General features: G+C 43.8%; 2 protein-coding genes across 3 annotated transcripts in view; one reads left to right on the forward strand and one right to left on the reverse strand.

Moving 5' to 3' along the window:
* Positions 1-8,910, reverse strand: part of LOC117665494 (uncharacterized) — a 55,806-nt gene extending 46,896 nt beyond the window's left edge. Inside the window, exon 1 of the mRNA XM_087876907.1 lies at positions 6,510-8,910. Coding sequence (XP_087733033.1) covers positions 6,510-6,574 — 65 coding nt within the window. The 5' untranslated portion in view covers positions 6,575-8,910. The remainder of the gene's footprint in view (positions 1-6,509) is intronic.
* ALX4 (ALX homeobox 4) overlaps positions 8,866-27,194 on the forward strand; it is a 77,027-nt gene continuing 58,698 nt past the window's right edge. The window contains exon 1 of one of the 2 annotated variants that reach the window (XM_034417410.3): positions 8,866-9,441. In XM_034417410.3, coding sequence (XP_034273301.2) covers positions 8,961-9,441 — 481 coding nt within the window. In that variant the 5' untranslated portion in view covers positions 8,866-8,960. Of the gene's footprint in view, positions 9,442-22,454; positions 22,964-27,194 lie in introns of those variants that run through there. The other variant, XM_087876903.1, reaches the window with a different exon arrangement.

Consider the following 27,194-nt stretch of genomic DNA (forward strand, 5'->3'; position numbering starts at 1 on the left):
TCACAGAAGAGAATCCACCATAACCATATAATTGAATTGGCTTTGAGGACATGTTTGGATAGGAGAGTAATAGAGGTGTATCTAGCTCTGCAGTGATTTGCCAACCATCCAGATCTGTGTCCCTTCTAAATTTCATCATCAGCCGCCAGTCAAAAAACCATGTTGGATTTTTACTCCCAGTTACTCCACATATTCTGTGGAGCTCCAAGATTAGGGAAGGCAGAGCAATTAGCAAGAGAGAAAACACGGGTCTCCTCTACCTTATCTCATGGCTAACTATCTAAGGCTGAATAGCTGAACCAGTGGAACTTCTCTCTTCATGAGCCAAGGATAATTTTCTCTCTGAACCCCACATTTAGACTGAGGCTTCAGGAGCCAGGCTTTCAAGTCATGGCTGGGAAGCATAAACAGGTTAATTCTGTGTATCCGTTTCCTGTGGTGCCTTTCAAAAGGATTGGATTTTAATCTATAGGACCCACAATGTCAGCCCATAGTGGTTGATTGGTTGGGTTAATAAGTGGAAATAGGAGCTGTAACCCAGGGAAGCTAATAGTGGGAGAAGGTTGAGACAGATGATCCCCTATGGCAGGGGTCAACAACCTGCGGCTCTGGAGCCGCATGTGGCTTTTTCACCCCTCTACTGCGGCTCCCTGTCATTCAAAATATGTGTCACAACCACCAATGTGCAACACCCGCCGGCACGCGATTTATTGAGCTTTTCAATCCCCGTAGGCCAACCATGGATAAATTCAAGAAAAGAAAAGTTTCAGAAGAAAACAGAATGTTTAATTCAACTACATATGCTAGTTTTGTGGCCGCTCAAGAAATAGTCAGGCACGGGAAGGGTTTTGTGGCTCCTGGTGTTTTCTTTTCTGTGGGAAACGGGTCCAAATGGCTTTTTGAGTGTTTAAGGTTGCAGACCCCTGCCCTATGGCATATTTAACTAATCTTGAAGTGCCTAACCACTGGAGGGCCTTTACTCTGGCACAATATCACACTCTCCCTTCAGCTGTTTTGAAGGCCAATAAAAGAAGATCCCCAATCCAAAGAGACAACACCCCTATGACTCCAGGCATAGAAACAACAGAACATATACTTCTCTGGTGCCTATTCTAGAGAGACATTTGTACTAACTTCATCTCACCATTATTGCATAAATAGCCAAGGTGCACAGGACAATTCAGCGCCTCCCTGATGCTCTCAGATACCAGCCCTGCTATCGCATAAAATGTTGCCAGGTTATGTTCAGCAGCACTTAGAACCCATCTGAAGATGACCTCTGCCATAAACCACTTTTAATGAGCACCTAGTTTATTGTTATAAAGTGGTCATTGTTATGATAGATTTAGTTTGCCATGCTCCCCAGGACCCATCTCCTGCTCATATCCCTCCTTTTAAACGTTTTTAAAGATCTTTTTAGGTTTTGTTTTTATATTTCTTAGATTTTTACGTATAGTTTTATTTTGTTGTATTTGTTATGCTTTTTAATTCCTTGTACCCCTTCCTTGTACTCCTTGTGCTGGCCTTTGACGGTAATAAAGATTTCATTGACTTGAGATAGATAAAGAGTGCAAAATCTGACCCATTTTGTCTCTTTGTGATTTGAAATTTGGAAATGTAACTTTTTGAGTTGGGGATTGCCATTACTTCACTGTATGTATATAAAGCTTGTCTTCATTACTGGTATATCAGCATGGTGGTGATTTGATGATGCCATAAATCACTACCAAATAAATTGCCTTAGTCCCATTGAAAAATAAGAGATTAAAGCCACTATCAAGTCAACAGAGGCATAAGGAAAGTTCTCTCCCCACTACCCTGTATTTATTTTCCAGTTGAGAGTAAAAAAAAAATTCCCCATCGTGGAAGGAGCAGGGTCACTAAATAAAGCCCGTGCAGTTCCAATTTGGCTCCCTAAAGCTGTTCCCTTCCTTGTCCAGCACCCAACATAGGAAATGCAGCAGTGTTTGTGAGGGAAGGGAAGAAAGAAAGATGGTGATGATCTTTTAGAGAGAAGCCCTGAGGAGCTCCAGCCAGGAGTGAAGTTTCCTTCAGGAGAGGGCAAGAAAACGTTCTTCCCAAGAAGAGATTTCATCCTTCGCAAGACGGTCCTCATCCACCCGCCTAACCCAAGACAACTCTTTGGCCATCTCCAATCCCGATTTTTTAAAAAAAAAGCTGAAAGAAGGGGTAGAAAGCAGTCCAATTCTCAAGAGGGGAGTGGCTGGGACTGAAGCCAAGGCAAGCTGGTCAGCAGGCTGGAAAAGTGACCAAGAGCTTCCCCCGGGGTGGGGGATGGGGAAGAGAAATGAGCTTCAAAGGACTTGTAGCATTGACTTTCCATACAGAATGTTCCTAAACACCCATCCTTATCTTACTTCGTGGCGCTCTCCGTTGCGGGGCTAAACTTTATCAAGTAAATCTACAGCCCATCCCTTACCTTTCCTGCGAAGCAAAATCACACCTGGACTTTATGTTTTACCTCCTAGTATAGTCAGTCGCATATTCGCTTATATTTCATGCACAGACTAATACTCATTTCGGTTCCTCTGGGTTGTATCTGGAAGGGCTTTTGCCAGGATTAATTTAGAAATAAATGTCCTGAGACTAGTTAGCAGCCTGGCAGAATTTTTTTTCCCCTTCGATATAATTTTGCACGCAGTCGTACCGTAGTAATCCTCCAAGATGATCTTATTTATATGTATACAGTGAGTTCTCTGACTTTTTCTGATCCCCTCCCCTTTGAATGCACATGAGTCCTTCACAGTCTTTTTTTTTTTCTTTTCTTATTCAGACACTTGCCTATAATTGAAGTGAGGACAATTTAACGTGGATTAAATTCAGCAGAACGCACCTAAATTGCGGTGATCATCCGACACATCCACCCAGGTGCACCTGGCGCCCTGCATGCCCGCGATCCCTATTCCTTCATTCTTGGAATAGCGCAGTACGGCCTTTCCCTGGCAGTTTTTGCCACGAGGTCCCTATGGAGCAGGATCCACAATTCCCGCTCTAGTCTAGTAATTCGCAGTTACTTGGCGAATGAAGTTGTGTAGTTTAGGGATGCGAGTGGTTGTTCTAAAGTCCCGACCCCATCCGCTTCAATGGAATAAAGTGCGGGGAAGGAAAATAGACGGTAAAACCATTTTACTCCCAGTATGTGTGCAAGAAATTCAGTCCCACGTAAACATGGAAAGGCCAGGTTTCCCTAACCGGGACGCTTGTAGAGACTTTACCTCTACTGAGGGGCTCAGATTGCGGGTGGTTTTAGGTCTCTTTTCAGCACAGTTCTTGCTGCGCCCGAAATGCTTCTCACTACCTGCCCAAATTAAGGAATGGTGGTCTTAGTTGGAATACCCTGGAATAAGTTCAATGGAAACCAGAAGGACTTATTTCTGAATAGACGTGTAGTGAGCAATAGAGCTGAGGGCTTCCCCCCCAAACCACAATCATTACGTTGACTTTACCTCTGATGCGATTTGGTAAACGATGCTTAGGAAGGATGGGCAAAGCGAGGTTTTCTAACCGTTTTCTAATAACTTCTGAGACCGAATCTCTAGCGCTGAAGAATGAATGGACTTCCAAGTCCAGGGGTATAATTTGACCAGATAGCTCTTTCGTTTATTTTAACCCCTTGGAACGAAACCCATCGTTTTTAACCCAGAAAGAGGAAACGCTTGGGCGGCATGTATCTATTTTGGTTCCTGATGTGTTTGGGCGGGGAAAATAGCGAACCATTCGGTTTCCAGCGCCTGCGTTTCCGCGAAAGTGAAGTTTCAATTTAGACTAAAGGAAATACGCTCCGAATCCCAGCCTTAACGCTGGGTACCAGCGATTCACCCACAGGCGCTCCGGGAAGGAGCGTTCGGGTGCCACAAAGCTGGAGTTTCGGAAAAGGGATGATCTCTGTTCTGTTTCTGCGGAATTTATATTCCGGATTTGGCCGATCGACTGTGCTAGGGTAGTCGGGTCTGGACTATAAATGGTCCCTTCCAGTTCTATTCTGAATTACTATTTTAAAGATAAGCCAGTGACAACCACGTTTAGTTTGATGATTACAGCTGAGAATAAACTACATGTAAGCGGATGTGTGCTGAAAACTGTGACATTCCCACAGCAGGACTAATAAGGGCAGGCTTAAGAATACTCCATCCCAACCAGTAGAAAACAAAATCGATGACTTGGACCCAGATGGTCGTTTCCAATTTATAACGTTTAAAATTCTTACTGCTACTTTAAGATTCATTCGCCAAAGTAGCACTAGTTTTCCAAATACCCTGTTACTCCTATTGGCCATTGGACGACTGAAGATGGATTTTAGGAATGTTACAGGTCTGGGGCCATTTGCTTAATTCTTCGATCGCTTTCCACAATATCCTCGATGAAGAAAAAGAGAGAGAGAAAGAGAGAGAGAGAGGCGGGGGGAGAGAGAGAAAGGGAGACTTAAAAGAACTGCACGTCCGATAAAATCGGGAGGGTTTTAATTCTAAACGAATGTTGACTAGATAGCAATGCCGGAAAAGTAAATTCATTAAACCGCGGAGAGCATGTCCCATCTGAAAGAAATGGGAATTGGGTAGGGGCGCCCTAATTCCTGCGCTATCACTTCGGTTTAAGGAGATTTAACAAGCGCACTGAGGATCTCGCCTTCTCACACAAACACCCCCACCTTCCCATTTTTGGTAATGGTCGCAGAGGTGAGAATTGTGCCAGTGGAAGGGGACAGATTTTCTTCTCTCTAATTTCTTTGAACCTCTGAATGGTTTTCGCACAGAGGACCGAACTATCCTGAACCTGATTAAGAACCTAGATACGCGAATCACTGCGAGGGGGGGTAGTCGTCGTCGTTGTTTTGTTTTTAAAGAAATCGGGCTGTTTTTCTTTCCGACCAAGCGGTGCATCCCGAAGATCAATTGCGTGGAAGTTCCATCCTCGGATAGTTAGATGAGCGTAGCAGACTGACGATTCCCAGTTAAAATGCACGAATTCGACACAGCTGCTCCCCATAAACTCAGCCCCGCTCTTCCAAGGTGGCCTGCTAGGCAGTTCTTCTTGCTGGGATATTTGAACAATGGTAGATCTTTCGAAATGGTTTTTTAACGTTTAATTTTTAAAGAGTAACCTGACCATGCAATATTTTTTTTAAAAAAAAATAATAATTAAAAGAGAAGCCTGTACTTCCAATTAAGTTATAAAAGAAACTTCATTCCATTTCATTTCCTGAAATCTTAATGTGCCACCGTTAAAAAAAAAAAAAAACTTGCTCATTAGATTTAAAGCAGCCAAAAGGAAGTATTGGTGGCCAATCAACTTGTAAAAAAAGAAAGAAAGAAAGAAAGAAAGAAAGAAAGAAAGAAAGAAAGAAAGAAAGAAAGAAAGAAAGAAAGAAAGAAAGAAAGAAAAGGCATTATAAATGGGAAAGAAGAGGTTTTACTTGTTATTATTTCGAGGAAGTAAAACGACTGCTTGTATGTTCTGGGAGAGACAGGAAAAGGAAAATGGATCATTCTTACAATCAATATCCTGCCGAGGATGTTAGCTCATTTGGGTCTTATAACAAGAGCCCGAATCTTAGCCTCCAGCCCAAACTATCTCTCCTTTTCTTTCATCCTGTTAAGCCCCAGTCTGGTAAACCGGTTTAGGGCAGATGAAGACTCTTCACACTTTAGAGCGAAACCAATACCTTCGAGTGTAACAGCCCTGACATTCACTAGAATGTCATCTTTCTCCAAAGAGGACGTTCATTTGCCAGGGACTCCTAGCTCCGCTGGATTTTTTAGGCAAACTCCGTAGCTCTGGCAAAAAGCCACAGCAGGGGAACAGGCCTCACCCCACCCCTCCGCCCGGACCACGGAACCCATAGCGAGGCGTGGGGTGCCACATTATTTGCTTGCGCTGTTCAAGGGCTCGGATTCCCGCCCTCCCCAGATCCTGAATATAATGTTTATCGACTCAAAACACTATCCTTAAAAATCTTAAAACAAATGTATTTATCAATGCACTTTTAAGAACTCGATTCCTCCCGTTTATAAACTTCGCCACCTACGGATGCTCTTAAATAAGCTCAAGTCTGACTTTGGCATTTGAGATAAGGAAAAGATTGGTATTATTAAGAATTCTCTCACTTTCTTACTGTTCTTAGAGGATTTTTTTCCCCCTTCCGCTCCAGCAAAAAAAAAATAATGGAAATTAAAGTCCCATCTAAACAAAGAAAAACTAATTGTCCGGTCAATCGAAAGCTTCGCAGTTTTCAGCGGGACTCATAAAATTGCTCGTTCTGGTTGGGCTGTATCTAAGAGAGCTTAAACTCCCGCTTAAAAAAAGTGTATCAGAAGCCAAGAGATTTTGAAATCCGGTGAAAAAGCTAGCCGGCCCGAGTCTGCCCTCTTCCAAGTTTACCGCAGCTACGGAAGTCCCGCTGCACGGGAGGGGGGGAAAAAGCGACTCCCGCCCCCAGCCAGACCGACCCCCCACCCCACCCCACCCCAATTCAGGATCGCCCAACTTGCCTTTTCTCTGAGGATTTCCCCATGGCCTGTCCAGAAGTGGTTTTAGAAAGGCTCGAACGCACCATGGAGCTGATTTGGTTTTTATTAAGTCATACGAGAGAGGGTGAGCGAGAGGGGGGGGAAGAGGGGGAGGCCCCAAAAACGAGGAAAGAATTAAGCAGGTAATAAAGAGACGAAAGCAAGAAAAGCCGCTGAAAGCTTTCTTGGATCAGAAACCGGGCCAAAACTCTGCCCAAGAAGGACTTTGGGGCTGTTTGAAACCTCTTCCCTTAAACATTTGGGGCTGCTCCTTAGCAAGACCACCCGACGGGTCTTAAACTAAGAAATAGCGACTCCGCTTGCTGAGATCCTAGAAAGAAAACGCCTCCCGAAGAAGGGAAGGAAGGGGTAATAAATTGGATTACAGGTGCATCCCTCCCGAGAATTGCTTGTCCAACCGTCCCTGTTTATTAAGGCCCATCGTAAGAGACCTTCCCCCGTGCCCCAATCCCGAATCACCAAACTGCCCAGAACCCGGATTTGGAGACACACACACACCCACCCCTCTGATAAAACAAGTACAACTCATAATAATGCGAACGTGTTGTTTTTCCCAGCCAGACCCAGATGTTCAAACAGGTGCTTAGCTTGAAGGCGAAACAACTCAGTGAGACCGTGCTAAGAACTGTCGCCCGAGATCACCAGGGTCTCTCCGTCGGTTCAGGTGCATTGCGACCCGTTCCGCCAATTTGGTACAGTTCCGTTTCGAGCCTAGGCGTTATTGTCCGGTTCTGTTAAAATCCCAAATCGGGTTAAATTCCCGAAGCTTCCGAAATATTTGGTTCCCTTTGGTCAGCCTCGAGAGAAGGATTTGAATCAACTATCTGATCCCCGCCCGCTTCTCTCCCAGACTCAGGGCTCGCCACGCGTTTGCCATCTAGATAATAATTTTGTTTTTTTCCATCTCGTCTCCTTCCCCGGGGATCGTCCCGAGTTCTACGGCCGCCTTCGTTTTTAAATCACCGGGCTTCCTTTTTAAAAACTTCCTCGGAGTAGACGATGCTCCCTCCCTGGTGAGGTGAAATAAGTGTAGCAAAGGCCGCGCGAAGAAAGGGTTAAGGGTGCTTTTGACCGAGAAGCCGCGGATCCCGTTTGCGTAATATCTTTATTACTGAAAACTTCAAGGTAGAGAAAGAGAGAGGGGGGGGAACGCAATGGAAACCAGATGTCGGAATGGAAAAAGAGAGATTACAGATGGAGAAAAAGGAGCGTAAAGGGGCAGCAGGAGTTAAAGTAGGAGAGGAGGAGTCGCGGTATAATTTTTTTTTTCCCTGGATCCATTTCGGAGGCCTGGAAAAGTGGGTCTCCCCCCAAAACGTAAACCTCCAAAGCACCTTGGGAAGCGGAGGGGAGAATCCCTTTCCGACACCCAGGTGGGGGGACAAACATTTGCTAAAAGAAAACCACTAGCGGGAAAGATTTGCCTATTTGGATTGATGGGAGTGGATAGCAGGGAAACCTTTTAATTCTAGGCAATTGTGTCCCTTTATTTATTAACTAAAATTCGATCCAGGCGGGCAATCAACCGATGAAGCTTCCTTCTTTTCTCTTGAAAGCTCCTCCAGTTGAATGTATACCTGTTCCCCGGCTGTTTTACACACAAGAGTTGGGAAAGAGAGCGATTAAAGCCAGCAAAGGCGGGAGGCTGCCTAACAAAACTGGCCAGATGACCCCAACGTTGACAGTCATTTTTCCCGGTCAGCAAACTCAAAAGAGCTGTGCCAGGCTACAGCTCAGAAGAAAGGAGGAAAGAGGGCCGGAGGAATCGACCCAGGAATGCCCGGAGGGACGCCTCGGAGTCGGCCGGCTCTTCTGCCCTGCTCACATCTGAGCCGGCAGCCCCAATTGCATCATCGCCATGTGGCCTCCTGGCTTCTATATTGTATTGCTTTCTAATGGTTGTTGAAAAACAAACAAATAATGCAAAAGCAACAAACAAGAAAGCCGGCCCTTTTTCTCCCCGGCTTCCCTTTCCCGCCTGCCGTTCTTTGCACGGGTGGATTGGGCAGCGCCGGGCGAGAGAGCCGATTTCTTGGCCCGAGGGGAGGAGGAGGAGGAGGAGAAGGAGGAAAAACCTGGGGAAGGAGAGAAGAGGGGCTGAAGGAAGAGCTCCTTCCGAAGAATCCCTCCTTCTCTCTCTCCCCTCCCTCCCCTCTTGGTGAGCCCCTTTCCCCTTTTACTGGGGTGGGGGGCTGGGGGTGGGACGGATCTGCTCAGCTCCGGAGAACATCTGACTCTGCTTAGTGCTGGCTAGCCCAGCCGTCTGTGTGCGGGTGTGTGGCTGCGTGTGTCGGTGAGTGTGTATGTGTGCATGAGCGTGCGGAGGGGGGGAAGGCTGGGGGGGGCAAAGCCAGAGAAAGGCTCGCTGGCGTTGCATGAGGACACTGCTGCCGGGGCCTTTTAATTTTAGGCATGAATGCTGAGAGTTGCGTGTCGTTCTGCGATCCGTCGGCTGCTACCATGGATTCCTTCTACAACGCCGCCTCGCAAGGCAGCGTCGACGGCTCCTCGCCTTTTAGGGCATTTCCCGGCAGCAGCGACAAATTCAGCTCCGCTTTCCTGGCCAGCAAAGGACAAAGCTTTGGAGACAGCGGCGGGGGCGGCGGCGGTAGCAGCGGCAGCAGCAACAACAGCCCCAAGCGCCGGAGCCGCTACAGCCAGCCGGAATGCTCGTCTCTGGACGGCCCCGGCGCGCAGCAGTCACAGGCGCTCCCGACGGCCACCGCCGCCGCCGCCGCTTCCACCACCACCGCCGCCGCCTTTAACAAGTACCACTTGCAGCCACCGCCGCCGCTCTACGGGCAGCGCGGCTCTTGTAAAAGCCCCCCGAGCAGCAACCTCAAGCTGCAGGACACCAGCGGCCACAACGGAGCCCTGCAGCTTTCTTGCTTCGGTGAGTCACCCTATCGGTCGGGGTCTGGGCCGGGGCTGATGGGGCAAGAGGTCCTTGCGGGAAAGCAGCCCTTGGCCAGGGCCCTCTGAGCTGGGAATTCGTGGTGCGCCTCTGTTCGGTGTATCCGACCAGTTCTCGCGGTCTTAAAACTGGACGCGGGTCTATCTCCTTCCTTCCTTCCTTCCTTCCTTCCTTCCTTCCTTCCTTCGCAAAGCAGAGCGGTGGCAATTCAGGGCTTCCTTCTGGATTCGAAGGCTGAAATGGAAGTCCATGGCTCCGCGATGGGAAGCAACGGAGGCAAACGGCCGCTTAGGAAGGAAAGGGCATCTCCAAACCTCAGCCTCCGAAAGGAGATGTGTGCCGCCCACTGTCTGATTTCGCGGGGAAATGGAGGTTTGCAAATGACCTGAATCAGATGAATCTCTCACGCTGTTGAGTTGAACATCCCGCTCTGGGATTAACAGTCCAATACCACCAACTTGATAGTTTTCCCTGTGATTTAAAACAAAACTAAAATATGATTAATATTACTTGTATAACTTAGCTGTTTCTTATTTTGTAACTGAAAAAGCATGGCTTGGAAGTAATTTCCTGGAATTGGGGAGGAATTTATTTCAAAAGTACCTATTCTCTTTCAGAAAGAAAAAAACCAGTGAAAGTCTGGAGGGAAGTTGGAGGCAGAAAAGACCATTTATTTCCGTGGTTGGTTTCTAAACTCGTGGCAAAGGTTGACTCCTAATTCTGTTTTGCTCCGTTTCTCCTGTCCTGCCCAAATACCCCTGAAGAGCACAGTAACCATATACTAAGCATCCCCAAACAAAGCTCTCCCCCTTTCCAGATAGACAGCTCAAGTCTTCGGCCTTGAACTTCTGAGAACCACCCGCTAACACGTTTTGTTAGTGTCATTTAATTAGGCGCATGGAATTCATGAATAGCTTATCCCGGATTCGTTCTCATTATGCGTTGCAGAAGTGGTTAAAATGGAAAGCAAGTGTTTGCTTAGGCGGTTCTTCTGGGAGAATATATTAGCGATAAGGAAAGTGAAAATAGAATTATCTCTCTGTATCTTTCCTCTGCCAGCTCCCTCCCTCCTTATAAAAACATCCTTTAATGTCGCCCCAACTGTCTTGTCTTTTCAGTCCTGAAAAACGCCTCCGCTTGGACACGGGAAAAACAAACCAGCTTTTTAAAGTTTGTGATTAGCGATCTTAAATATAAAGTTATATATAAAAGTAGTCCTAAATATACATTTCGAAGCCACATCCTATTTTCAAGAAAATTAGCTGGGCTATGACTGATACAAAAAGGAATAACTGGAGTTGCACTTATTTCAGCATCCTCCTCCTGCTGAGGAGCTTTTTATCCTGCACTTATCCTGTAACAACTCCCCCACCAAAAACTTTAGCAGCTCTTGACTTTCCAAGGGGAATCGGAAGCCCCTATCTTTCGAAATCTTTGCCTTTGCACCCGGGATTGCCTTTCCTTGCTGAGTTTCTTAGCGAGTTACTTCTGGGGAGAAAATCCACCACTGTCTTTCTCTACCCCGCTGTCCCGCTTCCACAAACAGCCCTTTCGATTAATTTAAGAAGATTGGAAATCTGGGTGTGTTTGGACCTAGGTCCTAGAGGAAAAACGATGGGGGTTGAGGTTATGTTAATAAGCCATCCATCACCGGAAGAGCAAAGAGATCCTCCTGTCTACCTTGTTTTCTGGTTTCACTCATTGTTAGACAACCAGCCAGGTCCCAGAGTCCACAGAATTCTACTGAATTTCCCCTCCTCTATGCGAGCAGGAACGTCGGAAGACTCGGTAAAGTCAGTTGTTCAATTGCGGGCCCAACTAGGTGCCCAGGATCAAGAGTAGATTAGGGGCTAAGGGTTCGCAAATAAGCCGATCAATCTTACAACTAAAGAAAATTTATTCTGTTGGTCAATGTTGTCTGGAAGCCTTTTCCACTATAGTGCCTTTTTCAGAAACGCGTTGACAAAGGGCAAGTATAGATTTTCTTTCTGTCCATCTCCAACACGACTAAGAACTCGGGAAGGCGTTTCCATCCGTTTCACGCACCTTTGCTCACACAATCGCATTGGCAACGGAGCCTTGTTTGCTTACTGACCAATTTGCAGTCCAGTTCAGGTGACTAATCTCCAGGGGAATGGAGTTGGAGCATCATTAAAATTAAGCCAGGAAGATTGGAAATGAAGGCCCTGGAGCCTCCAACCGTTCTCTTTCCAAGGAGATTTCAATAACTGATTTGTCTTTATGATGTCTTCTTCCTTTCTTACGTAGGGCAAATGAGCAGCGGCAAGTAGGTTTCTTCCCCAAGTGAGCACTTCAAATAAAAATAGAAAGGTAGAAATAGAAAAGCGAGGCTAAGCTGAAATCTCTTGGGGTAGAACCCCTCGAAGAGGGAAGCCCCAGCACCCACATAACGACCCCTTTTTTATGCCAAGGGAGAATAAATAAGTGGCCCCGATTCCGATCTACCTTTTAAAAAATGTCATCCTAAACAATGGAGTGAGCCCAAAGGGACCCTCTTCAAGTTGAGAGCGATGGGACAGGATAGTGAGCTTTACGCGCGCTCCTTTTCCAGCGGGCAACTCGGTGAGAGGCAAAGCCCTTGAATGGCCTCGGTAAAGGTCGGCAATAGCCAAATATTCACCTGCACCGGAAGATGTCTGTTACCCGCCACTTTTCCCTTTGGGTTTTCGGGATGATAAATGGGGGAAACAAGGAGGGGAAGGAGGGCCTCTCATAAGGAAATATTCCCGACACCTGGCTTGGATCTGTTCTGAATAACCATTTGCGCGGTTGGACGCCTCTAATAGCTCTGCGCCGCGGAATCAGCTGATTGTAGCCCTTGTGTCTGAATCTTTAAACCAGATGCTTGGGGTCCGTGATTGCTACCATTTGATGGAGACGGGAATGGCCACACTGAAAATCAGAGATTTCTTCCTCGACCCAATTGTGTTAACATCGAGGAAGGTGAAAATCCCTAACCATATTTAGAGGAAATCCAAGGAAATCGCGCTAATTTAATTAATTGCCAAATTAATTAAGGTTAATCTTCGGTACTATTTGTGCTACCTTCACTATAAAATAAAGAAGGCCCAAATGATAACCGATCATCGTCCCTTGAGAGAAAAATCCCGATCACCTTCCCTGTGATCTTCGCCTTTGGGACCCATTCAATGAGGGTGGTCACAGCGGTAAGGATAGCGATCGATTAAACGTTCGCAGAATTTCCAACCACCTTTCCTTCAGAGGCGCATTTTCAAAGCAGCGCTCCGTAGTGTTGTGTGTGTGTGTGTGATGTGGCTTGAGGGACAAGGCAACTTAATGGGAACCACCTGGATTTGTGGGGAACAATGAATCACAATAATAAGGAATATTGATGAAAGAATAGTTGCCGATTAGCATGAAGGGGAGGTTGGGAGGCGAGGGCTGCCAATTATGGGCGCATGAAATAAATCGTACTTCCCACCAGAGATAAACCGGCCTCGATGAGTCTCCAACGTTGGGAATGAGACTCTGAATTCAAACCGGAGCAAAACGTTCGTTTGGGGGGGGGGGAGAAAAAGGGGCAAGAAAAAGCGGGATAAGGTTTTCGCACGTTCAAAAAGCTAAATTACGTCCTCACACGGGCCGTTTCATCGGCCCTGCGGTGGCAGCTGAAAAGTAAACGGTGTTCCTGTTAAAAGCGCTGGCGTCCAATACACCTTTGTCTAATGAAAGCGAACGTTTTTTCACTCCGGACCGAGTGACAGTAATCACCGAAACGGTTCATGATGTGTTAAAGTCCTGGGCAAAGACCATTAACGGCAAGAAACTCGAACGGGGATGCGAACTCCCCGTGAGGCCTACCGTCTCCCTAGGCGGCAAGATTTGGGAGAGAAGAACAGGACGGAGAACCCAGGGCTCCTGCGAAAGGCGCCTTCAGGGCGCGGGGAAATGCGGCCCTTACGAGAAAGGTTGAGGTTACCCTGGGAAAGCAAGCGGGACTTCTCGGTCACTTTCTTTAGCTCTCGCGGCGGTTCCTGTCGAATCGCAAACAACCCCTTCGCGGCCTGCGACACTCGGTACGGGATGACAAGCCCTTGTTTTCCATAGGTTTTGTTCGGCATTCGTGGTAGATCTTCATCTAGTCCAGGCCCTGCCGGCGAAGGCCTGCTAACATTTCAGCTTAAAACCATTGGCATCATGGGAATTTTCCCTCAGGAATCTGTTCCCGCCTTTTTCGTCAAGCGGTGCGGCCTAGCCCGTGTCTTGGCTCCTCCAACTTAGCCCGCCGTCTTGACTCCACGCGGAATCGAGATAGGATTCCTCAAGGAAAAACCTTTCTGACACCCTCCTCGGCACCCTCCCTAGTCGTGGATTTCTTAAGGTTCGCCGTCGTCCCGTATTTAGTCTTGTACAAGCTCGGATCCCCCAGATGCGGTCGGGCAAACAAGCAACGATTCCATTTCCCACCCTTCGCAATGAATGCCGGGAATGGTAACCGACGCCATTCGGAGACCGACGCTTCAGGCCCATCTCTCTGGAAACCGAGGTTTCCCCCGAGGGACCAGAGCTAAACTGCAGGAAGCCAGAGCCCCGCTGAGGGCCTCAGAGCCATTTCGGAGCGTTCCTACCGGCGGCCGAGCTTTGCAGATCGATTTAGGCAGAGAGGCGACAGTGTGGAGTCAGTTCTTGGTAGGCATTAATAATTCTATCGCCCCAGTGAGGAGTGATAAGGTTATATATACTTTGGGAACAGAAAACTAATTAAAGTCTCTTTGAGAGTCTGCTTAAGTGAGTCCCTCTTCTTCCCTGCCCCAAAGTGCCAGTTTATTGCCAGCCCTCTGTTTCACCTCTTCAGGTCCAAGTTCAGCCTCTCCAGCACTGGGGCAGGGTTGGTGGGTTTTGAGTCCACCTTCTCAATGTTGCCTCCACAAAAGGGAGAGTGCTTGAGCTGCCCTCCGGGACAGTTTTATCCTCATAGATTCCAAAAATAACGAAAGATTATTTTATTATCTGAAAAAACTAGAGGCCTAGAGAAACCCATTGGCCCATGGTTTGAATAGTTAATCTGGTCTTCAATGTGTCTGCTTTTATTTCTAGAGTTAAAAGATGTCTGAAAGGCCTCCTTCCAGGGATCTCTTCGTGCTTTTCCTTTATGTCTCCAGAACCAAGAGGGTCACTTCAGTTTAAAAGGAGACTAAATTTAGCTAATGCTCAGCTTGATTAGAAAAGGAGTGAATCCTGAGATTGGACAGGAGGAAGAGGAAAGTGATTGAAGTCCCTGTCTGACAGATTGACACCCCTGTACATATTTGGTAGAGATACAATTACACTTTCAAATGGAATTTGTAAAGTCGAACATGTAAAATATATGTTTATTCAGAGTTTCTACATTTGTAAACTTGTACTTGATAATAAGAAATGTGCATAACAACATTGAAGGACAGGTCTTTAATTATCCCTTCATAATTAAGCCATTTCCTCACTGGTTATTTATTACTTTTTACAAAGCAATTCAACTGTTGCAGTAAGGAAAAGCTGATCTTCATGTCTGATATATCAGTCTAGTGATAGCTGATGCTATAAATCACAATAAAAGAAAAGGCAACTCTTTTAAGAGGATTGATTTATTTGATTGATTGCTACTAGTAGATGTGTGTGTGTGTTGCTGTACTATGCCAAATACAAATGAGTATCAATATCCAATCAAAACATATCCAATTCATCCACCTCTATTAGGTTTCTGTTTGTGAATAATGAAATCTGCCTGCATAAATACCTCGAAATATTACTCTCTTTGCTGAATATGACCCTCTGAATTTCCTTGTATCAAAAAGGCTGAATTGTACATCTGCAAACTGAAATTGTAATTAAAGGAAAAATAGAAGATGTAAGAATAAGCTGCATATTTGGTTAGAAACTGTTAAAAGGGAGGGAAAACTCCATCATGTGATTTGTGGTGAAAAGTAGTCTGAATTAATATTTCTCCAACTTGGAACTGAGATAAATGGTATTTCTCCATATTTAAATATATTACCCTCATAAAAATTGTTCTGGAAAAGAAGAGGACATGTGGGCAGACAGGCATCTGTGCGTGCTAGGGTGGGGATGCTCATTCAAAGCATGAGAGAGGGTGGTGGGTAGAAAGAGAGAGAATGTGCCCTGGGATATTTGCTCACTGGAGTAATATAAGAAAAACTACTTTTCCTGGCATTCAAAGATCTAAAAGTGCCAGGCCTGGCAATTCCTAGTGGCTTGTTTTCTTAGGAAATAACCAGGCAGCCTATAAAGCAACGTTGTTGGGAGTGGGAAAAGACTGTCTGCATGGAAATCTGAGGAGGGTGGCAGATTTTCCAAATGACCTTTCAGAGAGTTTGAAAACAACTCAGAACTGAACTGCCCCAGCTTCCATCGGGCAAAGATCTTGCAGGATAAGAATCCTTATCTCCATTTAGTTTCTGGCTGATTGGAATATCTGCTGAGCTTCCTTTCCATCAAAGGCTACTTTTTACTCCTCTGGTTGTGATTTCCCTTTTTTGAACTGTCCCAAAAGCCAGGGAGATTTACTACTGGACTAAATCAGTTTGAAGGGCAACACTTGTGCCCAGTCTTTGCTTTATTCTTAAAGTAAAGGAATACAATTGTCTTCTGTACTGATTGCATAGAACCAGGCTGGGTTCACATAATACACTAAGTGAAAATGTTCTTGGTACAGTGTATTGTAAGGATGTAGCCAGCATAAGTAGTTTCTGGTTCAGTAAATTATGGTTCAATTAAGTGTGGTTGGCCTGAGATGTAAACCTCCTCACCTCCCATACATTAAAAAAGAACTTGACTACAAGTTATTTATTGGCATAAATAACCAGTGGATGTCCTTCTCTGCTTCTGCTTTTGTTTCTTGGGCAGCCTTCTTCCATTGGCCCACATTAAAAACTCCAGCTAATTCTTTGCTGGTGTGAGACTCCTGAAGCAGAATTAGTGACTTGGCCCTGGCATCGGGTGACATTGTAAACTCAGAGCATTAGATAAAGATGGATGGAACTACTAATTTATGCAGTTTGACTTATAGCTCTAGCAAGTCCACCAATGCACAACAACCTTCCATAATCTAGCAATCAACCATACTTTCTGTATCACCAAAATATAGCCGTCTAGACCTACAGAGAAATGTCACTTCCAGCAGATGGGATAGAGAAGAAGTCACTGCCTTTTTTACTTTGGCTATTCCTTACCCACTGAAAATAATAGAGGGAAGAAGTAGAACATTTTCAAATCCAGGAGCTTATTATAAAAGACCACAAGTCTATGACCATCACTCCCCAAACAAGTTACCAAAATTTCAGTGGTTGATAGAACCAGTTATGCTGAGCCTATACCATACTTTCCCAACATGTTGTCCTTCAGATGTGTTTGGCCAATCCCATAATTCCCAAACAGACTGTAACAAGAGAGTGTATATTGGATGGGAATTATGAGAATCCCAATAACTGGAAGGTGCTAAATTGGGGCAACTAGCTACTTTCTTACTTAAAGTATTTAATTCCTTTTGACATAACTGTTTTTAGAAATCTCTCCTCTTCCACATACATACATACATACATACATACATACATACATACATACATACATACTAGAAAATACATCTCTGAATTTGGACCAATTTTTGCTGCTGCTTGATAGTTACAATAATAAAGCAAGTGGTATTTACATCACATAGAATCAGAGAACTCTGAGTTGAATTCTTAGAGCAACTTTATGCAACCTGGTAAATGAGCCAGACTAAAATGTTTGTTATGTCCAGATATGCTATCAGAGTGAAATGGAACTTAAAATAAAACTTACCTGAACTGTCTCAGGAGTAACAAGTTAGGACTGAGATCTTGAATCATCCTTAGACTACTTTTCAAATGATTTTACCTATCTGAAATTATATAATCTGTGTGGAACCACGTGGTCTGAAGTATTCAAACCTGTTCCTCTCTTATTTTAACCTTACCAAGGTATGTTGAACTAAACAGCAGGAAGAAAGTGTAAACAAAACAATTTAATGTATTTTACTGATATTTAAAGCATACCATAAATTTGCAACATCAAAATTATGTTCCCTTTTTCGTAATCCACAGGTCTATCTAGATAAATTAGATTTTACTTGCTATTGCGTTGAACTGCCTCACTTGAGAGCCTCAGACCTACCTTTTTGTGAGATTGAGGGAAGTTTTCTGCCTAACTATTTTAAAATCTTATAGAGTTTATAGGATTAAAATATTCTGTGTACTAATCAGTCCTTCAAAATTATGTGTGGAAAGACCTAGTAACCAATGCTTTACCTGGTGATTTAAGCCAGAGTGATCAGGAATTGCTAAAATTATGAACACTCCCCCTCCATGCCCCAAATGTTATAATAATCTAATTTTCCTTTTGGTTTATTTATACTTGGGTTGCTTCCTCATTAGTAAGTGATAGCATTCTGTACACTCGTCCCAGCCATCTCTCTGATACATTAATAATGAAGACAGGCTACTTCCTCTTTAGTTAAAAGATTCATGCTGTCATCCTGCATTAATATAATACCTGTAGTAATGAAAACAGGCCTTATAATCACGGTGGGGTGGATGCCCGAGTTGCTATAAACAACTAAAATTTGCCAGGCTTTGTTTCATCATGGCAGGACCCTATAAAATGCTACAAATCTCCAGTGAGAAAATAGCTGGAGACCATTCCCAGCCATATAATATAGTAAAGAACATAGTCTCTGAATCAATAACATGGCTGAATGATACTATAAGTAGCTCAGAAACCGGGCAAGCGACGATGAGCATTTGCGGTGGTCCAGAGGTCAAAACTTCTCTGACTGTCTGGACTTTGAAGACTGTTGTTCCTCCACTGAAAGAACCAGGCAACGACAAAAATGTCGTTGTTAACGATGTCAGGAGTTAACATCGTTTCACCGAATAGGGATATCCCGGAGTAGTCCAATAGCACGGACGGCCCAACAGCAATCCTTCCCACCACTCGCTAAACCTCCCTTTATGGAGTCCCATTAGGAAGCTGGGCGAGCTCAGCCTATTTTTTTAAAAAGGGAGGGGTGGATTTGGGTGGGAAGAATAGTTACCGCGGGCATCGATCTTGTTCCGCATGATTTCCAAGCCCTTTCGGTTGTCCCCCTGCGGGAGAAGCAACTACGAGCTGGCCCGTCCCACAGCTCCCTTGAAAGATCCGGAGTTGGCGGGCGTTCGCCTGGCGAATGGGAGGAGACAGATCCCCCTTTCCAAGCGGAGGGAGAACCGAAAGCGGGACGGCCAGGCTCTGAGGCTGGCAAGTCAATGTGATGCTGCGACTGGGCGGCGGCCGCTTCTTACTCGAATCCTTGCAAAGAGGTTGAACCGTGTCCATCAACCAGGTCCTGCACAACTACTTAGAGACGTGCTCAGGCTTGGTTTGAACAAAAACATATTACAGCGCCTCAAATTGTTGTAAATACTTTTACAGTACGACTCTTAAGCATGCCTATTCAACAATAAAATATATTATGCTCCTTGAGCTTTACTCCTGGTAAATCCGTTTAGGATTTACATTCTAAAATGCACTGTCCTTTGTTACCTGGGTTATTTCCCATATGATTTCACTTTTTGCATTTTCCCCCTTTTATATCTAATAAAGTAGAATCTAATTCAGAAAAGTACATCAATAAATATGAGGATTTTTAAAGATTCACAAGACCCTTTCTTTGTCTTTGATCCCCAATTTGTTGCCCTCCAGATGTTTGAACTGCAATTCCCAGAATTCCTAGGAACATAGTGACTGCTATAGTAAAGTTAAGGTCCAGCTCATTTGAAGTCCACCAGGCTGGGGTGAGAAAGAGGAGGTTGCTGTATATATTTACTTGGGAAATCATTGTAATATATTCACTAACATTCGAGCTTCCTAAAATTAACTTCTAAGTATATTTGTATTATGTAAGGGAAAAGAAAAAGAAATGGGACTGTTCATAGTTACAGAAATTACTTTCTCATTGGGTTTGCTGCTGGTTAAAAATGGTTTTCTCTCTCCTTGACCAAGAAAACTACTTTGAATAAAATGAAAAATAGAGTGCCTATATTTCTTTCATTTCTGAGATTTATTTTGTACCTTTTTGTTATAAAGTAAAGTGATTGCCAAATGTGTATTTTAAGAAATTTAAACAGTTGCATACTCTAATCTGCTTCCCAATTTCCCAAATAATTCTCCTGCTTCCCTCAAACCAATTATTCTAGGACAGGCTGGCTTTTCATCTTTAAAATAACTTTTACCTTCCAGATCATGCTAATTTGTGCTTACCAAATGGTTCACACGTGCTTGGAACTGAGACTGGATGTTCACAGGCAAGTAAAAGGTAATATAATCAAAGTCCATTTCCTCTATAGTGATTTATGGTATCATCTAGCCATCATTATGCTGGTATATCAGTAATGGAGACAGCCTACTGCCGCAATTAGGGCTAGATGGCTGTATAAATCACTACAAAGGAAATTAAACTGTTGGGGAGACTGTGCTACTAAATCAATTTTTAATGCTTCTCTGTGTTTTGTTTTATTTAATGTTTCACAAGTAAAAAAAGAAATAAACAGATGGAGGAAAACAGATGATGTGAATTTAAAGAATTGTTTTAACTACAGGAAGTTTTGGTGGCTTGTTTGCTAGGATTTGTGGATTGCTTGTTTGTTGCCACATTCTTAATTATGATTGCTGTTGATCTACTGAAGTGACACTATTCGTGATAGCACCTCAGTGTCACGTGAATGTTTGTCTCTATGTTCCCAATGTTGAAACGTAACCAGGCTAAGGAAGACCGAATAAATGTGCCATAAAGTGCTGTTAAGTAGCACCAGCTGCCTGCAATTACTGCAAGTTTGAATCTCACCAGGCTCAAGGTTGACTCAGCCTTCCATCCTTTCGAGGTAGGTAAAATGAGGACCCGGATTGTGGGGGCAATAAGCTGACTTTGTATAAAAAAGAACGCTGCTTAGAGTGGGCCGAAAACCCTACTAAGCAGGGTATATACAAAAGTATGAAGGCTATTGCTTAACACATTGTAAGCCGCCCTGAGTCTCCGGAGAAGGGCGGCATATAAATCGAACCAATAAATAAATAAATAAATAAACCTATTCCTTTGGAAGAGACGTGAAGTTAACAGCTCAATATACCAACTTGTGGTGTTCAGGACAAAAAGCCTCTTACCTTACCACACACACACACCTACACACACACACACAGCAAAGTGCAAGTCATTTCATGCTGCAACATTTTTTATTAGGAGAGATTTTCAGAGACTGTTTCCCCAAAAGATGAATCCTAAAAACAAAATAGTTATATCTGTCCCCAACTTGCTCCTCAACACTTCCAATAGTACATTAATCACTATTGTAACTGAATCTACCCAGGTTGCTGCTGGCTCTCCTCTTCTCTTTCCTTCAACTTTCCCCAGCAAGTTCTCAACTGCTTCTTTAGTATTTCTGAACTAGAAATCGATTTGAGGAAAAGGCAGCTGAGTCCCAGGCTAGGAATAGAAAGAGATTACCACTCCTAGTAACCAGGGGTCATAAACTGGCTGTACCTTTGGAACAGATCCTCTACAAATTGGGATTTTCTAAGGATAGGGATCCATCAGGCATTATCTCAACACTGGATGTCATTTTTCCACATTTTCAAAATGGAGAAAGCAAAACAAAAAGTGAAGGTTATATAATGGTGTAAGAATGACACAGATTCACCAAGCCTAGAGATTATCATGCATAGAAATGGGAAGAATGGAAAGCAATACATTTATTATAATTATTATAATTATTATTATAATTATTATTATTGTTGTTGTTGTTGTTGTTGTTATTTAATCTGCCCATTATTGGTTTTTAAATAATTCAAGGCAGTAAACTCACATAATACTCCTTCCTCCTCCTATTTTCTCCATAACAACAACTATGTGAGGTGGGTTGGGCTAAAAAAGAGTGACTGACCCAGTCACCTGGCCAGCTTTCATATATTCATATACAAGCAGACACAGCACAGATGGAAAAAGAAAAAGATCATTATCTATTGTACCAAAGAGAAGTATTTGGAAAAATAACTTTGGTTTCAAAATAGAACTGAAGGACCAATGTCACTATCTATGATTGAAATAAAATATTTTTTACTCAAATATACCATCTAAAATTCACCCATATGTAAAAGACCTCAGGATGAAGACAGTTTCAACTGGATTTTATATATTCAAAATTGTATCAAAATGCAATCCAAAATCATCTCCATCTCCACAATATGAGTACTCTTAACATTCCACTTTAAGATCTGTAATGAAATATTTCCTATATCTTGCCTATCACCAAAGAGCCTTGGTGGTGCAGCGGACTAAAGTGCTGTTAAGTAGCACTTAGCTGCCAGCTGCCTGCAATTACTGCAAGTTCAAATCTCACCAGGCTCAAGGTTGACTCAGCCTTCCATCCTTCCGAGGTAGGTAAAATGAGGACCCGGATTGTGGGGGCAATAAGCTGATTTTGTATAAAAAAGAACACCGCTTGGGGGGGGGGGAGCGAAAGCCCTACTAAGCAGGTATATACAAAAGTATGAAGGCTATTGCTTAACGCATTGTAAACCGCCCTGAGTCTCCGGGAGAAGGGCGGCATATAAATCGAACCAATAAATAAATCGCTTCTCTTGCCCCCTCCTTCCCCCCCCCCTTTTTTTTTTTTTTTTTTTTTTGTTCCTTACTGTCTGGCCTGGTGTAGCCTTTAGGTCAGGAGAAATGGGAAATTTGCAATAGAAATGGCTCAATGGGAGAATCTCAAAGACCTTGGAATCTTTTACTCCAACCCAATCTCTGCCTGTGCAAGAGATGATGATGATGATGATGATGATGATGATGATGATGATGATGGCGACGACGGCGACAATAGTGATGATGGTTGTGGTGATGATTTGGAACATGATATATACAGAAAAACAGCTTCCCTCTTCCAAATGAGTCCGATTCACACATGCACTCAGACGTCTTGCACGCAGGACTCCCACACTCATGTGGCTGCAGCTAAGAAAAGAGCACACAGCCCATATGCCAATTCGCCTTCTCCGGCATTTCCTGGCTCGCTCCCGCTCTCCGCCCTTTGCTAGAAGAGCTCTCTGGCCCCTGGGGTGATGCCTGCCGGGGGGAAGGCTTCGGAAGCGGCTTTCGCCTCCGCCTTCAAATTGCGCAACCAGAGGTCGCCAGAGCGGTCATTCAAACGGCTCCAGCGCCCTCCCAGAGAGAGAGAGAGAGAGAGGGAGGGAGGGAGGGAGGGAGGGAGGGAGAGGGAGAGAGAGAGAGACAGACACACACAGAGAGAGAGAGACAGAGGAGGGAAGAAAAGGAGCTGTTTCAGAAGTTGGCAAAAGGAGTCCGGGACTCGGATAAGTCCTTGCCTTCCTGCAGGCAGCGCCGGAGGAATTCTTTCTCGTCTCAACAGGCAGCCTGTCGGCGGGGTTTTTTCGCCCGCAAATCGGGGACCGAAAGGTAGGACTTTCTCGGACCAGATGCAAGTGAGCGTTTACACTTTGCGAGGAAGCGCGGCAGCGGTGGCTTTTCTCCTCTTTTCCTGGGAATCCTACGGGAAGCAGTGAAATGTCAAACTTGCTTCTGCGTAATTTTTTCCCTTTCGTAAGAAAGGAGAAGAAGAAGAAAGGGATTCTCGCCGCACTAGGGCTGTTATTTTCCAACGGGATTGCTCTTACGCGATGTCTGAGGCTTTTTTTACGTTGGAATTTGTTTGGTAGGCTGTCTCCAAAGCCAAAGCATGGGAGAGAGGGGAACAAAACAGGGGAAGGGAGGAGGAGAGGAGAAGCTGCAGACAGTTTTCTATTTGTCATAGCAAACCACCCACTATAAAGCAGATGGAGAGGTGGGAGGCGGCGCCTGGGTGAAAAGTCTGTGGATGCTTCCCAAATGTGTGTCCGGCAAAGGGATGCCCCATGCTCAGACAGATATATTGAGGCCAAAGAGCACAAATGAAAAGGGTGTGGATGTGGATGTGTGGTGTGTGTGTCCATGAGTGCGTTATCTGGGCTGTTTAGTTTGTGCTTCCTTGGAGTGTGCACTCGGTGTGGTTTCATGACTAAAGGCGGATGGAGTGATTCACTGGCTGCCTTTCTGGGTGTCTCTACAAAACAAGTTGTGGATCAATAGAAATCTTTTGGCGCAACTTTCTAACCTCCCAAGTTAATGCAAGCAGGGCTTAAAGGAAGTTAATGTGCAGACTTTGGGTTCTCCGAGCCAGCAGACTTATTCCTTTTTCCACCCAGGGCTATGATGCATTTCCCTCGCAAGATAGAGGTAAGCTTTGCCTGCCAAAACCTCATGTGCAAAGGCCTTTCCAGCTACATCTTTGGTGCCAGCCAGCTGAGCCATTCTGCAACCGAAAGGCTAAAAAGGGATCTGACTGGAGTCTGCCTCTTCCTCCAAGCCAGCCCTGGTTAGCCCTTTTTAAAATGTCATGTCTTTTCGCTCTTGGCATTCAGCTCCAAAATTCCTACCTCCATCCTGTCTCACAGCGCAGATTACTTCACTGTGCCATATTGCAGAGCCAGCCCCGTTTCCTCTTAGACAGCCTGATGTTTATGATTCAGGGGCTTTCAGGGGCTTACCAGAAAGCCATGAAGATGGCAATGGGGAAATGAGGCCACTTTTCTACATGCCAAACCTTTTTGAAGGTTGATCTGCCTTTCCCAAAGATTTGTCATTAGACTTATCCGGCATGGAATCTGCAGAGGTAGGGGCCTCAGTTCCCATCATCCACAGCCAGAACACACGCAGGGAAAAGATGATGAAAATCATAATCCTGTGCATCAGAAGTTTTTACATTTCAACTGTTTCACAAATAGAAAGTTGGATGAGTTCTCTAGGGAAAAGAAATGAACACTAAACTAGTCATAAAGGTATTTTAGATTTAGGAAAATGAAGGAACTGGCCAATATTTTATGATGGCTTGTCTTTGGAGCACAGCTTTAACATTCAGGACATTCGGTATGCCTCCTCTTCATGGCAAAATGGCAATTACACCAAGTTCCAACTAATTCAATGGTTGGTAACATGGATGAAGTAGCTATGAACTTTGGCTACTTTGGTTACAGATCCTGGAGACTTCAAGACGCTGAGCATCTGTCATCTTGTGAAAACCTGTCTGGGCCTCCATAAAAGAAATAGTTTTGGTTTGGTTTATTGCTTAATTGCTTGCAAATGCCTTCTCCGCCTCCAGGAGTGATAGAAGCTGTAATCCAATTCATCTGGAGGGCAACCAACTGGGGAACACTTTCCTGCGACAGCAAACATATTTATTCATTTATATTCCTCTAGGAGCTCTCTCCTCCAACTTTTGCCCACAACAACAATCTTGTGAGATATGATGGGCTGGATAAGAGGGAGAGAAACTGACCCACTGACAACCAGTAAATGTCCAATGCTGAGGGAGGACAAGAACCTGAATTTTTCTATTCCTAAACCAAAGCGTTAACCACTGCTCCACTCTAGTTCTCATATATGTCAGCATTCAATATAATATAAGCCAAAACGCTAATACAATTGGTCAGTGAGCCTTCGTGGCTTCATTTTCCTTTTCTGTGCCCAATAGCAAATCCTGCCCTTCCAAATGCAGCAAAGGAATGACAGTGAGAATCTTTTTAGTGTTCCCAAATCACCTAATCTATAGATTTTTGATTTAGCAATTCTTCCAACATTTTCCCCTTCCTGGTAAATAAAAAATGGAACTGTCATGGCCCTGCCTGCTGTTAGAATTCTGCCCTAGGCAAGCTATACCAAGCTTGATATAGCCTTGATCCATGGATAGTAATTCATCTCACACTAGAAAGTGAGTGAGTAGAGTTTGATATTTTAGGATAGCTTTTGTACCTCTTATAACATTTCAGTAAAAAGATAATTTGCAGGATAAAACGATCATATTATAAATACAGCTAACAATCTAATTCTATAAATTGTATGAGATTTTTTAAAATGATGATTTATATACATATATATATATAATGTAGATACTCTTTGATCTATTTATCAATCTGGAATAGAGAAAAATGTCCCCAAAATATAGCTATTAATAATAAAACTAATCTCTATTCTAAGATGTACAATTAGTTTATGGGTATAAGACATAATGAGGAACAAGTGGCTAATACTAGATTTTACCCAAATTGTCTGAAGAGTATGGCTGTCTGGGTTCACACATCATAGTAAGCCACAATTTTAAATTATGGCTTGTTGAACAGGCACAATTGACTAGGCCCATAAATCATAATATGCCATACACAATAATTTGTAAACCATAGTGGCTGGATTAACACAGCACCCTAAACCAAAACCAAATAGCCCATGTTTTGTGTGACATGTAAACCAAGCTTCTGCAAACAATGTAATGTTGAATGGCTGGAAATTCCATCAACTGACTATTTGTTTGCAAGCACCATTCATTTATAAGACCTGGTAATATAGACTGCAGCTATAGAAGCACTGACATAGTGCTTCTGTTAAATAGAAATAGCATTTCAATTATGCTTTATACGATCTCTGGAAATGGAAGTCTACATGACATCAAATAAAGCCTCTGGCAGATGTGCATAAAGCAACATTTATACCAAGTTTCTTCAAATATTTCTTTAAACTGAAGTTTTCACCTATTTAACACATACATTTACAAGTGTGTGTGGGGAAGGGGGGCTTTTGAGTTAATATTGACTCCTAGTGATTGCCTGAAAAACTGCCCTGCATTTTTCTTGACAAGCTTTCCAAAGTGATTTGCCATTGCCTGCTTCCTAGGGCTGAGAGAGGGTGACTGGACCAAGATTATTCATCTGGCTTCATGCCCAAGGCATGATTAGAACTCAGTCTCCTGGTTTCTAGCCAGATACACCAAATATTTACAAGAGGGGAATATATTTCATGGAGCCAGGTACTAACAGAAAGATACTGGAAATATTACACTCCTGCTCAAATGTAGGGACCCCTGCTGTTTTAAGAAAGGATGGTGTTTTTAACAGAAATACATCCCTCCTGTTTAATTGGAGACTTCTTATTCCATAAGATGAGCCATCCAGAAAAGTAATATAGTCATGTCACCTTCATTAACATTCAAAATAATGTCTATCAAGCACATTTCTGCATAAATCCTTATCTTTCGCCAGTATCGCTGATCTCACTTTCGATAATCCAGTTTTTCTTATGTCTCTTTGAATTAAGTTAAGACAGCCTTTCAAAAAGACTGTAGGGATTTCCTCTCTTTGTGCATTCCACATCTAGGTGAGAAAAGCAACTATAGAACTACATCAAGCACCAGTTTTGGAAGAGCCAGCCAACAAATGATTGTGACCACTTTGAAAGGGCACAATAATCCAAAAGCAGGCATTCTTTGCAAGCATTCTACAAGTACCCTGTGTAAAGTGATGTGGCATTATTATCTTCCCATGACAAATAAGATAGGACTTGCTTGCAGATAGCTTGAAGATCTTTTGAGGAAATGAGAATTTGGCTGGGTCACAACATAGATTATTAAATAGGAGAACATCAGGAAGCGGGTACTTCTGGCTTTTTGACATTTTGTCAAATTTTAGGGTTGGGGTTTTTTTTTTTTTTGGGTGGTTGTTGTTGTTAAAAAATAAATGAAGCAAGGTCATTTTTAAATATCGCTTTTCAACTGTGCAGTTAAGCACCATTTAAATTCATGGATGTGGACCGAATTTGATTTAGC

The sequence above is a fragment of the Pantherophis guttatus genome, chromosome 1, assembly GCF_059756535.1.
Source record: "Pantherophis guttatus breed Tessera chromosome 1, ASM5975653v1, whole genome shotgun sequence".
NCBI classification, from domain to species: Eukaryota; Metazoa; Chordata; class Lepidosauria; order Squamata; family Colubridae; genus Pantherophis; species Pantherophis guttatus.